General features: G+C 36.7%; 1 protein-coding gene across 9 annotated transcripts in view; it reads right to left on the minus strand.

The window, feature by feature from the left end:
- LOC130413035 (ankyrin repeat and fibronectin type-III domain-containing protein 1) overlaps positions 1 to 14,066 on the minus strand; it is a 66,884-nt gene that overhangs the window by 24,850 nt on the left and 27,968 nt on the right. For 8 of the 9 annotated variants that reach the window (XM_056737944.1, XM_056737942.1, XM_056737945.1 and 5 more), the window contains one exon: positions 1,252 to 1,292. In XM_056737944.1, coding sequence (XP_056593922.1) covers positions 1,252 to 1,292 — 41 coding nt within the window. Of the gene's footprint in view, positions 1 to 1,251; positions 1,293 to 5,825; positions 5,918 to 14,066 lie in introns of those variants that run through there. The other variant, XM_056737946.1, reaches the window with a different exon arrangement.

Consider the following 14,066-nt stretch of genomic DNA (forward strand, 5'->3'; position numbering starts at 1 on the left):
AATATTCAGAGTTGCCCGCTTTCGAAATTTGTCACCTCTGTACCTTCATATAACATGAATGGTGTGTGTGTGTGTGTGTGTGTGTGTGTAAGTAAAATACAAATCAAACGAGAATGCAAAGACACACACACACAAAGGAGTGAGGTGCCAGGCGTGTGTTTTCGCGGGAAAGCTCCTCTGGCTTCGCTTTATTGAGGCGTGTGTGTGTGTCTGGCACGGCGCTGTTGGGGAACCGTCAGACTTTTACATGGCCAAACCACATCAAAGACACAAACCACAACGCCACACACACACCGCTGAGTCAACCTTTACACATACACACACTGACCACAAAACCAAACACTGAAACATGCACACTTATTAAAGTTATTAGACTGTCTATGTGAAAAATGCTTATGTGGGTCAGAGAGAGAGAGGGAGAGAGAGACAGCAGACATACTACCATTGCCCCAATATATCATTCACCCTAATTAGTGTTGTTTACTGAGGCGAGCGTCTCTGTTAGCCCTGCTCAAACCCTGATACATTTCTATACAATCAAAGTGTCAGAAGAGAAACTTAGTCAAAATAAGGGCAATTTCAGCTAAAGCTGGTTAAAATAAATCACACAGATAATGATTTAAAAATGCACAGACAGATGAAAAAAAAAGTAGTCTGTTGTCCTTTGATCAGATCTGATAGCAGTTCGGTTCTCATTAAACAGTTGCAACAGATTTTTGAGGCATTTTTCATCTAGTAACCAAGGTAACGTTGTGTTCATGTTGATAGGACTCAAAAACAGAGACAAACAGTAAAGATCTTCGGAACAAAACATTAAAATCATGTTCAGATGTTCAGGCAACCTTTAACATGACCTTTGCCGGGCAGATTTCAAATGTTCTGCGTTAAAGACACAAACAATGTCATTAAACCCTTGAATACATTTATTCATTCACCCTCATGCCATTTCGAACCTGTATGAGAACACAAAAGAAAATATTTTGAAGAATCGTGGTAATCAAGCAAAATTTAACTCCATTGGCTTCCATTGTGTGAACACAAAACCACATTTATCAAAATATCTTCTCTTGTGTTTTACAGAAGAAAGGGTCACATACAGGTTTACAAACACATGAAGGTGGATAAATGATAAGAAGTCAAACTACAAACTAGCATGTGTAATTATCTAATAGAGAAAGAAATAACTGTATTCATATAAATTATTTCAACTTTTCCACATGACATTACACTGATGGTGAAAGTGTGTCTTACCTTCTCTGACGGGACCGTTTCCTGTCTATAGAGCCCAGACTCTGAAAAACACACAGATACATGTTCAGCTCAGTCATCTTTAACAAACATGATCACACTTTTGATTAGGGATGTGTGCTAAAACTAATTTGACAGTCGTTAACAAAAGTTTTGCAACCCTGTAGTCGACTAGTCTAAAACTAAGAATGGGGCAGCAGGTTCTTAGTGCACATTTATTGCACAGACAGACATTTGTGCTGCACAAACTTCACTGCTGTGTAACAGTGTATTGGAGTTATAATTCAAGATTTTAGCATTTTGGTTGAAGTGACTTGCATGTTACATTAATGTACTATTTCAGAAACCAAAAATATATAAATTAGATCTTTTTTGTGCATTTAGTTTCATAAAATTGCAGTACTGTGTATGTAACAGTTCAGAGAGAAAATACAAGTAGGCTGCGAGTCATGGATATGATAAATACCATATGTAAAGTTGAATTATTAAATAAAATTATAAGCATATTTATTAAACAGGTTTTGTAATAAAAAATATTTCCGACCTTTTGACGTTGATGAGAATTCAGATTTGGTCTTTTGAATGTAAACTTTAAAATACTATTTTCAATAAAAGTCGGCCGATTTTCCCTATTTGATATGTATATTTCACTTACTGGATTGATATAAACTCGATCCACATGAGATTTCCAAGTCTCAAGAGAGTAATTCAAGATTATGGAGCAGTCTCAGTTCTAATGTCATGCGTTGTCTGCGCAGCTTGCACATGCTGCAAGAAGTCGAACTTGTGCTTTCACAGGGTTGGGGCGCCTTCTAGTAGCATACAGCTGACTGACAGTACAGTAAATCAATGGGAGATTCATTTTGTGTGACAGTAAAACTGACCAATCATATCATCTTTCTAAACGGCCGAGCTTTGTTTTTTCAAACTTTCCGTTGAGGTCAAATCTGACCTCAACTTGTTCACCAACATTCTCGTAATGCGGAAGAACCAAACTAAGTTGGTTTGCTAACCACCAAAAAACTGCAAAAGACGACGAAATGTGGAAAACGTCATTCAAAACAGCATGTGGATGAAGGTTTTTATCGTGTCTCGACAAAAAAAGAGAAAAGCTGATAAACATTGTGTGATAAGGTTCAATAAAAGAAGGATGGAGGCGGGAACCGGTGCACATTTAAATCACTTTAATAAAAATAAACAAACAATAACACGGAAGTTAAATGCCGGCAGCCACCACACGGTCGACTGCCGGCCAAAAGAACATATATACAAACTTAAAACATATGTCCGGGCCCGGTCCTGTCTCGCCATCAGTCCCGTCGCTCGTCCACTTATGCTCCCGATTTCATATCTTATGCTCCGAGATATGCGGGACCGGTGTGCGCACGGCCTCACGGCTCTCGTCACGCCTTCCTGACCACAGTTTGATCATCAAATTGTAAGTTATTTATGATTTATAAGGCCGCCGTGCCTCAATTCATTCTGGTTGCTAATGTGCACATGTTGCTTAATGTTAACGTTTGCTTTAAGTGAGACGACTGATTTTGACTGTGTTGAGTCTTAAATCTTACATATTTTGCTTGTATATTTGGTGTTATTCTGCATAACCGTGACATTTTATCAGATAAATGGTAAATTTACTGCGGTCAGTTCCATACGGTTAGTTCACTGTAATGTACCAGTTTAATATTAAGATTTATTTTAATCAGTTTACTCGCTGGTGAATCTCTATTTAATGTCTGCTAATGGAGCACCGGTTTTCTTAGCTGAGAGCGCTCTCAGGAGGTGTCGCTTTTTAAACTGGCATTGTGTACGTTCATCTGTGTTGGTTTTATGATCACACTGGGAGGCAGTGTCTGTCATGTGGTCCATTATTCCGTTGAAGAGCACATACACGTGACACGCCGATCATATTTCACATGTGTAATAATGAGTTGAATTCATATTGTGTGTTATTTTGGTAATAATTGTATTGCTGTATTCGGCTTGTTGCTTTTCAAGACTGGAGGATCATTGCAAATGTATCATGTGGAAAATGTAATGGTATATAGATGTATTCTCACTTCTTTAGGAAACCAAAGTAAGATAAAATACCTGAGCGTGCGCAGAGGGCCAAGGCTCAAACATCACTGTTCGCTACTGGGTCTATGTAATACATTTTTTAACGACTAAAGAATGTAGTCTATTAATCATACAGTTTATATCCCATATTTAATGTAGCTAAAACAGTCATATGTGTTCCACTTTCTTTACGTTATGATCATTAATATTTCTGAATTTGCTGATGCGCAAACCCTGACTCGATCGTTTTAGCAGCTGCAAGAATTGACGCAAACATTTGTTTGATTTGCCTAGTCTGTGCCCAGGCTTAAAATATGTAGCCTATACAAAATCTATTTTATTTTCACCCCTAAGTCTGTACTTTCGGGCTCTTGATATTTAACAAATATTAAATAAAAGCTTTAAAACTAATGTTTCATTATTTGTTTATTTAAATTATGTTTAGTAAAAAACATTGCTTTTTTAATTATGTTGCAATTTAAGAAGCCAATAAGTAATAATTGGGGTAGGTCTATAGCCTATCAAAAAACAAGATAGCCTACATTATATCATGATTTTATTATTTTCAAAGCAAAGCAACATGTGTTTAAACAAAAAAGCAAATAGAAAGCAATGGACGAAAAGTACAGAACAAGCTACAGAACACATTGAATGAAAAAGCCCCTAATAAAACATACTGCCCATATTAGCTCATTTATAGAACATAGGCTAAACACTCTTATCATGACCCTGTCCTTCTTGTCAGGAGTTTTCTGTTTCTGTGGACAGGGTCGTGACAGTACAATGTCTTTTGTGCTTGTTGTGTTTTGTGTGGAAGCACATGGTCTTTGTTGTCACTTTGATTGACAACAAAGTTGCTCTCCTGTCGTGTGTCTTGGCCACGCCCCCTTGTTTCCCCGTAATCTTCCCCTTAGCATTTCATTCCCCTCACCTGACCAGTGTGATTATGACTTGTTAGTTCCCCTATTTATGGCCCTCTTGTCTTCAGTCCTGTGCTGGTTCGTTTTGACATTTACCCAGTGTCCTAGTCTGTCTTGTTTTTGCCTTGCCCTGATACCTATTGACCTTGTTTTGCCATCAGTTTTGTTTGACGTTTTGCCTCTTTGCCGAAAGTTTGTAGATTTCGTTGTCCACCCTTGGTTGTGTTATTTTCCGTTTTGCCTCATCATGGGTTGTCTGTTTTTCATTTAATGAAGTCCTTGTTTGCAATCTGCTATCTGCATCTGGGTTCTTTCAGATTCATGACACTTGAGTACGCATGTGATTATGATACTAATATTGATGAAAATATAAAAAATGTTTATGCATTATATGCAAGTAATTGTTGATATAACTTTGTAACTTTTGATCATTATCTACTCTTTCGTTTTATGCCAGCATTCCGTGCTTCTGTCCGCATTTTCCGCATCGCGGCAATAAGAGCCCAATACAGTATGGTTACGCATTCCTCCAGTTATATTATTAATACGCCACTTTGATATTACACAGTTAGAGTAAAACCTACCCGTTTTCCTCCTTCAGAACACCCCCAAGACTCGTCTTTCAAGTGGTCATTTCTGAGCGTGCTGCAATTGGCACAGAGGAACGGATGCTAGATCTGACCTCAAATTAAACATTTCGTTCGTGATAAAAATATTTTGATTCATAATTGTATTTCAAACATATTGTTTTAGTATGTAATTTAAATGGTTTTCATACTAAACATTAAATGATAGTCATTTAAAATATTTTAAACTATTATTTTAACATTTTTTGTCATTTTTTGTGTAATCGACTACTGTTTTCAATGTCGACTAACAGGAGCTTACCATTTAAACGATTAGTCTCGCACATCCCTACTTTTGAAGCACGTTTGATTGGTCAATATAGGCCCACAGTCCCAAATAACACATTTCACACAGTTGATCCAGTTTAATCTGACATAATAAATGAACTGGTGTGACAGACACAAACACGCAGGTAGACAGATGTGCTTGACATTTGGGAAAGTGCATGAGACTCTTTCAAAGGTAACAGTTGGAGGTGGAAGCACACCGCTGTGGTTCTGACCTTTTCCTCACGGGGAGAAAGGAGAGTGAATTTCAATACGATATCTAACAAATCACTTTTACACTTTAAACTTCACTTGTTTCTTTGCCAATGCACCTGTTACCTTCCTCTAAAACACCTGTTACAGATGTGTGTTAGAGATCACAGAAGAAAACATTCATTTACATTCAGAAAATTCATAACATCATACTTATAAAAACTCAGCAACATCAAAGCAGAAAAAAATAGGATTCCCGGTCAAATTAGCACTGTGATAAAATGTTAACCACAAAATTACTACTTTTCACTCGTAACATCGCTCAGACGTTGTGGCAACCTGAACAGTAAGTGTGGGAAGAGTGTCAATGATGTAACAGCTTGTTTCTACAACAGTACATTAGTGTAGAACAGGTAAAACTGACTCGCTGAACAACCGAACACTCACACAGTTCAATTCTTCACAGACAGACATGATAGCGCTTACATACCTGTGCAGAGCAGCTTGAACGTTTCTCTCTCCTTCTGTTGCTTTAGGTAAAGCTGCTCTATGTAAACAACATGCTATGTCTTACAGTATCTCTCTCTCTCTCTCTCTCTCTCTCTCTCTCTCTCTCTCTCTGTTTTCTTGTGTTTTATCACAGCTTGTCGCTGCTCAAATGCTGAGTTAGTGTACTTTAACTGTGGTTGCCAGGCGATAAGCTTCACTAACTGAGCAGTAAACAGAGAGAGAGAGTGAGAGAAAGAAAGAAAGCGATGGGGTGGGTTCAAAAAGGTGCTGAATACTTATTGACGGCAAAATAATGTTAAAGGCTAGCGGCACATCGCTGTAAAACTGTGTGTGTGTTTAATTCTTGTTTTTAATCAATCACTCTTTTTTTTGCCGGTTTGTAAGCGATGTTTGGAAAGGCAAGTCACGCATTTCTAACTGTATGTATAATTGTGCATCATTATAATTGCTAAGATGTGTATAAACCTTTAACCTTTCGGCACATAACTCATCCTGCGGTATATGCATCTTAACATAAAACATAACATTTCCTTCACCTGGCAGGAAAAGTGAAGAATAAACATAACAAAAAAAAACACTGAAGGAGAAACCTGATCTATAACTACACTCCAGAAGACCATACCGAGTTAAGCAAAGATCTATCTAGAAGCCATCCAGAACACCCCAGAACTAATGCAGATCAAAACAATAAAGAACCGCTTAAAAAACAATCAAGAACACCCTAGAAATCATCCAGAATACCCTAGAAACAATACAAAACACCCTAGAAAAGAGAACACAAAAGCTACCACAAAGATGCAAAAAACACCAAGAGGTCCAAAGCAACTGCATAGCAACATATGTACTCAAATGAAATCTAGTTCAAGATATTTTTTTGGGGGGACAGAAAGACTGATTGATGTATCATGTAATTTATCCTCAGTTAGCAGGTAGCATCACACATAGTAATCAATCTGTTCCGTCTTCTGTGTTTTACAGACTTTAATTTGATTTTCCATATGAAATTACCATCCTTACCAGCTGCTTTTCCTGCGTGTGTTGGTTTAATGTACAAGAAATCGTTTTTCATTGAGTGGCAGAACTGCAGGTGTGCAGGTATGAAATATTCATTCATTCACATCAGCCACTAATTCACCCCTTTATGTCTTTATACGACGCTGTTTCTCTTTTGCTCTATTGATTGAGTTTAAAGGATAATGAACTCCTCTTTAAATATTCTTTCAGAAGCTTCTGGTGGAGGTAACACATGCTCCACTGAATGTCATTTAAAACACAGGATCACCGACACTTTTTGTATTAAAGTGAAATTGTTTCAGTGTTTAAGCAACAAACAATGCTTTCATTGTTACAATGAATAAACAACGTTTCAATGTACTACAGTTAAGTTTCTCGGTATGTGAATGTGATGTGCCAGCTAATGCAAAAAGTATTATAAAATCACATCGTAGCAGCTAAATTGTAAAAGCAAATTTTAACAGTGAGATAACAATCTTTTGAAGTATATTAGGAACACCAGGGTAATATTTCCTCCTAAACCTAAAGAAAACAATAGAAAAATCACCATATTTTGTGAAAAATAAAATAACAAAACTAAGTGTATTGGCATTTTTGTTTTTATGACAAGTGTGAACATCTCCCTTAAAACTATTGTCCTAATCCTAATAGTAAATCTCTCTCTCTCCCTCTCTCTGTTGCCAACCATTCGGTGCATCCCTACTATGCATTGTTTAAGAACAGTGTTAATCCTCACAACCTACTCCTAGCAACAACAATACTATGATATGCACGATTAGTGCAAATCACAACAATCATTGCGAAACTGCATTAGTCATGAAACCAAATAGATTTTTGCTGCTGAATTGTCCATTAAAATGTTCACAAAGGGTTTCGGAACTTGATTTTGTTGTCTTGCGACCGTGTGTACCTGTTAGGGGTCGACTGATCTGAGGTTTTTCTCTGGCCAATATTTAGAAATCAGGCCAACCTATGGTTTGGCTAATTTTATTTTTTCCACCTTCATCACATAAAATCGAACAGTTACCACATAGTAATAAGAAGTGATATAGAATATTGCTTAAATTAAACATGTCTCTTCAAATCAGTGCACTAGATCGAGAAAGATTGAGTTAGTGTTTATTGCAGGGTACAAGCTCATAGTAATCCATAGTAATAATACAATTATTCACCCTCTCAAACTGTTCTGAAGCATGCTTTTGTTTGACCATTTGACTGCTATAAATCAAATGGTCATAATCTAAGTGAAAACATAAATAAGAAAATATATTACACAGTTGTAACAATACAAAAAAGTATTAAAAAGTTAGCAGGCTATCACACTGTTTGTGTGTTCCCCAACAACGCTCAGCTGCTCACAGATGTACCTGCCTGTCAATCGGCCTAATTTACGGAACAATCTACGGCCGATGTCAATTAATTAAAAAATCCCCAAAATCGGCCTGATTAACCGTTGACCCCTAGTACCTGTCATTTGTAATCCAGTCTTCCTGTTGTGAACATTTACATTTACTATTAGCAAACTGATGTTAATGTGGCTACAATATATGCAGGTAGTTATGAATCTAAATTATGAAGACAAAAGTTTAAAAAGTTTTTTTTTTTAGATTATGTATTGTCAGATGGCCGTCTGTCTCCACTGATATCTTCACTGTAAGGCCTTTTTTCTATTCTTTAACCATTTCTTTTGTTACTACATGTGATGTTGTATTGCAGTCATTCAGTGTGAAGGCATTTGACTAACTTCTAGTACCTCATGTCCTTTTATAATTTAATTTAATATAATTTAATTTAATATGATTGCAATGTTTTAAAATTTAACAAGAAAAATGTTGTGGACACATGGATACACCAGGTAAAGATAAAACAGACACTTCTTCAATCTAAATGTAATCAAAAAGTAGTCCGTTTTTGTTACACGGGATGTGTTGTCTAAGGGATTACGTTACTGACTACAAATTTTTCATTGTAGTTTGTAGTCAGTAACTGATTACAATTCTCAAGTAATCTACCCAGCTCTGCAAACCATATATCAATAGAAAGCTTATTTATTCATCTTTCAGAATATTTAAACATCTTGATTTCGAAAAAATTGACCCTTACGTTTTGTTGTCCCGGGTCACAATGTAAAAATGATAACTGATTTGCTGTAAAAAATAATTTTCCAGAAATCTGTCTTTTGTTAAGAAATCCTTTTATATTCATCAGGTCAGGTTTGTAGTGTTTGCGTCTATACAAGGGATTCCAGAAGAGATGTCTGCTGAAGTCGCCATGACAGCAGTTTCTTAACCAATCCTAAAGCAGTCTGGCACCCATGAGCTCCCATAATGCCACGCAGGGATAAGTGATGCTGACTGGTTGGCTGTCATTCAAAAAAGACAGTTTACGTGCTAATGATGCTATATACTGTACATTACTATATAAACATGCAGACTCACCCTGAGCCTCTTTTTAAATTCTGTCTTTAACTACAGTTTCAGCAGACATGTATTAACAGCCCCATTCAACTAAATGAGGTTCTTCTCATATGAAATGGAAAATTGGACAACATGTGCAGTATATAATATGAAATGGAAAATCTAAAAGCGTCTCTCTCTCTGTTCGCTTGCCATAATAATCTGCAGTCTAGATCCAGTCTGCACGCACGCCTGTGCCGTAATTATAAAAGAAACAAAAACACTTTCATAATTGTTCTCCCATATTTTCTACTGAATGCGTGTTAATTTTACACTGAAATACAAATACACAAATGGTCAAAAGTTTGGAGTTACTTTTTGGACTGAAAGTATATTTCTCTCAATCAAAAAATGTCCTGGATGGACAAGATGAATGAGCCCAAGACATACATTTGCTATGAAACCTTATTGAATAACCGTGTGAGCGAAAACCGGGCGTATATAAGAATAAATGAGGCACAGATCTGTGTTCAGTGGCACTCATAAATTAACATCAACATGACATGAGTCCGACTCTAAAATCTTACGAGCGTGTGATGAGCACCCATGTGTGTGTAATGGGTGTGGCTAGCAGAATCTATTACCATGGCTTGCGGTTACTGTTGGGAGCGACCGAATGCTACCCATAAATCTTTGCAGCGTAGCCACCTCAAATCAGGGTAATGGGGCTGTAAGACATGTTGTCATCTGAACTGATGATGTCATTGTAAAGCAGAGCGGTGAGACCGTCAGACACCGCCACACGCCACTGATTAACTGACTGCAACACAAGTTCACATATCTACAATTCCTATCAGTTTTCTCCGCACGTGTGTGTGTGTTTTATTGTGGGTGTGGGTCTCTCAGCGCTGCCACGTCTCACAGCATCAGGACCAGCATAAAGCAAAAAACACAGGTCTACAAGAGGCACAAATATACATTTTAATGAAATTGTCTTTTAAAAACAAACGCATATTTTATACTAAGTTTGTACACTATTCCCATGTCACTATTGAATTTTGTCAGTGTCAGACTGTCCGGCTCACGAACACACAAACATTATCAGATCATGCTTCATCTGTCTCTTTTGCTGTCTTATATATATATACATATATATATATACATATGTATATGGGTCAAAGACATTAAGATGTCCATATCAAAATAAATTTACAAAAGTGATTTTATGTGCATGCACATTAAATGTATGTAAATTGTCTACTTCTATGTTTTAACTAAGATTTTTGGATAATAATATGTTAAAATTTGGTTGAAATAATGTCATTCGGTGTAACACAATATTTATGTACAAATTCAAACAACATGCTTATTCTGACTTGAAACAAATTTAAATATATAAAAGAATAAGGTGGCATATTACATTTTATAGTGTTTTAAATAATTAAAACATTATTTTTGACAAATAGGCAAATGCTTGGATAGTGGAACATTTTAAACAATGTAAAATTACAAATAATTAGCATTTGGGGTGAAAGTAATTAGTCTTTTAACATAAGATAAATAGATATTTGTTGTAAATATGCCTCACAAGACACTGAATGATATTTCAGCACGGTTTTTCCACCTCCGACTGTCATCAAATGTCGGATATCTGTCCTCAAAAAAACACTGTGTTCACTCAATAGACTGTCATTTGTGACTGCAGTTACGGCATTACGCCTCTTCGGAGGCGCTATTTCATTCTAAGTGCAGTGAGGCGCTGTGGACAAAGTTGTTGTTTATTTTCCTCAGTTATATTATAAGCACTATTTGCTGTATTTCGCGGCTGTTCAGGTGAATATTGTTTATTTTGCATTCTGGTATGTCCAATTATTTGAAAATGTTTCTTAAATTAACGTAGTGTTCTTCAGTGTAATGTTTTAATTACAGATGGTCATTCTCTGTAATTTTTTTACCCATATATATATATAAATAAAAATTATTCAATATAACTTTGTAAAATACAAATAAAAATGTGAAATTGCCCAAGAATAATCATAGAAGTTCACATTTCACAAAAAGTTATTCTTCATTCAAAATTAACTAAATTAACCCCAAAGTGATTCCGTGAGGTTTTGGGATCATTTGGAAAAAGGGCTGGTTTGTTTACTATCTGGTCTTTGTGAGCACACGTGTGACCGTGACAGGATCTCTATCATGTCCCCGTATGCAGCGTTAGGAGAGATCTCTGCTGACACTAGAGGAAAACTCATTTTGGTTTGGAGACGGAGCCAGACATGGAGCCAGACAGAGAGATCGAGTAAAAGAGAGGGAGAGACGGTCTGATTCGCACCTCTCTGTTCCCACGGTATTTGGTTTGTTTACGCAGCGCAGTCAGACACAAAAACAGTCACATAAACACAGACACGCACAACAACAAACCGCACTCAATATTTCTACAGGATTATCAACAGGGAACAGCTTTTAACACCAAATGACCATACTGCAAATTCTTTCTTTCTCAGTTTATCTCGATTTCATTTACAAATTGAACACACACTGCACATTTTTATTGCCAAAGTGTTTGACGCAATGAGAAATAGCACAAAGGTAAAACAACCGAAGTGCAAATAAAAAAGCAATGTAATGACTGTTTTCCCACAGGTTTAGCAAACACTTTTTCTGTCTACTACTCACCAAAATAAAAATGTAAGTTAAGATAACTCAAAAAATATTTGTGGAAACTTATCACCTCCAACTTTTAAGTTGATAAACTCAATTAAATACAAAAGAAAAGTAAATGCACTATAATAATTTTGAATAAACTTCATATTTCATTATTCCATTTTACATTTACTTAAGTTTTACTTTGAACAATTATCAATGTTGTCATGAAGGAACCACAGCCAATTACAGCTGTAGCATTACCAATGTAATGCCTTCAGATCAAACAATTCATATTGAAATGAGTTTTCCTCCTAAGCAAATGCTCTACTCGTCTGCACAATGGTAACCTCATTTTACTCACTAATCGTACAAAAATCTTTAAATGACAGAATAGAACAGAATACTAAACATTTACAAGCCTCCTCACGTTGTGATCTTGATATAAATACTGTACATAAAATAAAATGTTATTTCCAGATTAACTTCCATTATAAAGTCCACACAAAGCATTCTGGGAATCGCTCTGCCGTCATTGGAATATATAAAAAAAAAATGAGTAAGTGACTTAGTATTTTTGTCACTGGAACTTAAAATCATTAAACACACTTAAAAGTTGTAAGGTAAATTAACTTTTTCACAGTTTTGAGTGCAGTTCACTTATTTTCATAGAGTAGAGTAAACTGTTCAGGACTGAAACTACTGGTTGAGCTCATAAACAAACAAACAAAGATTAGAAACAACAGCAGGGGTGTGTAAATAATGATCATGTTTAGGTGATCTATCTCTGGATTTACTCAAATAGATACTAATTTTCACAAAACAACAATTAAAAGTTCTCTCTCTCTGTGTTTTATTCTGTTCTCCAGTGATGTTTATTTCTGAGTCATGGTGGTGATGCGACATCCAGAACCTGGATCTGCTGAATACCTGAAGCTTGAGCACTTTAACACACTCACACATTCATGGCATTTCGGAAGAAAATACCACAGACTCCACAGCTCAGCAGAGCTAATAAATAAAGGGGTCTGGGCGCCACCTCAAACCTTCTGTGTGTGTGTGTTTGTATGTTGAGGAGATGCAGCTCTATGGAAAACCTACAGGTCTAAAGTTGCATCACCGGAGAATCCCTATCTGTCTCTCTCTCTCCTTTACTGGCCGTCGGTCTGTAACTGAAACTCTGAGCACGCTCTGTGACCTCCTTCTGTACTGAAGGGGACAGTGTGTGTGTGTCGCATTTGTACAGCCACATTAAAAATGAACATACCCAAACTATTTCATGATATTTAACTGGTTACAACATTTCTCTCAAATTCCAAATTAAATTATTGTTTTGTGTTTATTTGCATTTATTTGCAGAAAATTGAAGCGGGATAAATGGGTCAAAGCAACAAATAAGCAAATAATGCAGTGTTTGCCGATCTTAGACAATGCAAAGAAAACCTCTTGGGTGAGATTATGACGTTTTTGAGTTTGTTGAATGAAATTGCCACTAGGGCTGGGCGATATGTTTAAAAAAATGATCGCTAATTGACTTAAATATCAACGTGATGTCTGATTATATCAGCTGCGTTTGACTTCATGCAACGATACTGCACTGATTTACTGAACATGTGCTGATGTCATACGCCTATCAATCTGCGGATACTGACCGGGAGGGAATTCGTTCCGGAGCTGCCAAGTGCCAAACAAACACGCACACAGGCACACGTGCACACACACAAACACAGGCTCGCTACTCGCACAAACCAGTATTGAAGTGACTTTTTTCATCAGTTAAAGTGTGTAGATAAACCGTAGCTTTCATACAGTAGAAAAATGTTCCCGTTACAGCCCCCCTTTCTCTTGGTCGATCTGTGCAGCGACAGGCAGAAAACAGCAGCACATTCAATTGACCGAACAAAACAGCATTTCCAAAATTCTGTCACTGTAACTGACTGCCTGGGCATATGAACGTTCATGCCAAAACATACATTGCATGATAATGTTACGCGTATTTCCATTATTATTGATTATCGTCTGGTATCTGCCTGTTGTAATCGACATCAGGATATTTGCGGGACATCGGCGACATACAATAACATCGTCAAATCGCCCAGCCCTAATTGCCACTATACATGCAAAAAAAGCTAAACTGGAGTGATCTCGTAATGTTTTTTTTTTGCAAT

The sequence above is a fragment of the Triplophysa dalaica genome, chromosome 23 (assembly GCF_015846415.1).
Source record: "Triplophysa dalaica isolate WHDGS20190420 chromosome 23, ASM1584641v1, whole genome shotgun sequence".
In the NCBI taxonomy this organism is placed as follows: domain Eukaryota; kingdom Metazoa; phylum Chordata; class Actinopteri; order Cypriniformes; family Nemacheilidae; genus Triplophysa; species Triplophysa dalaica.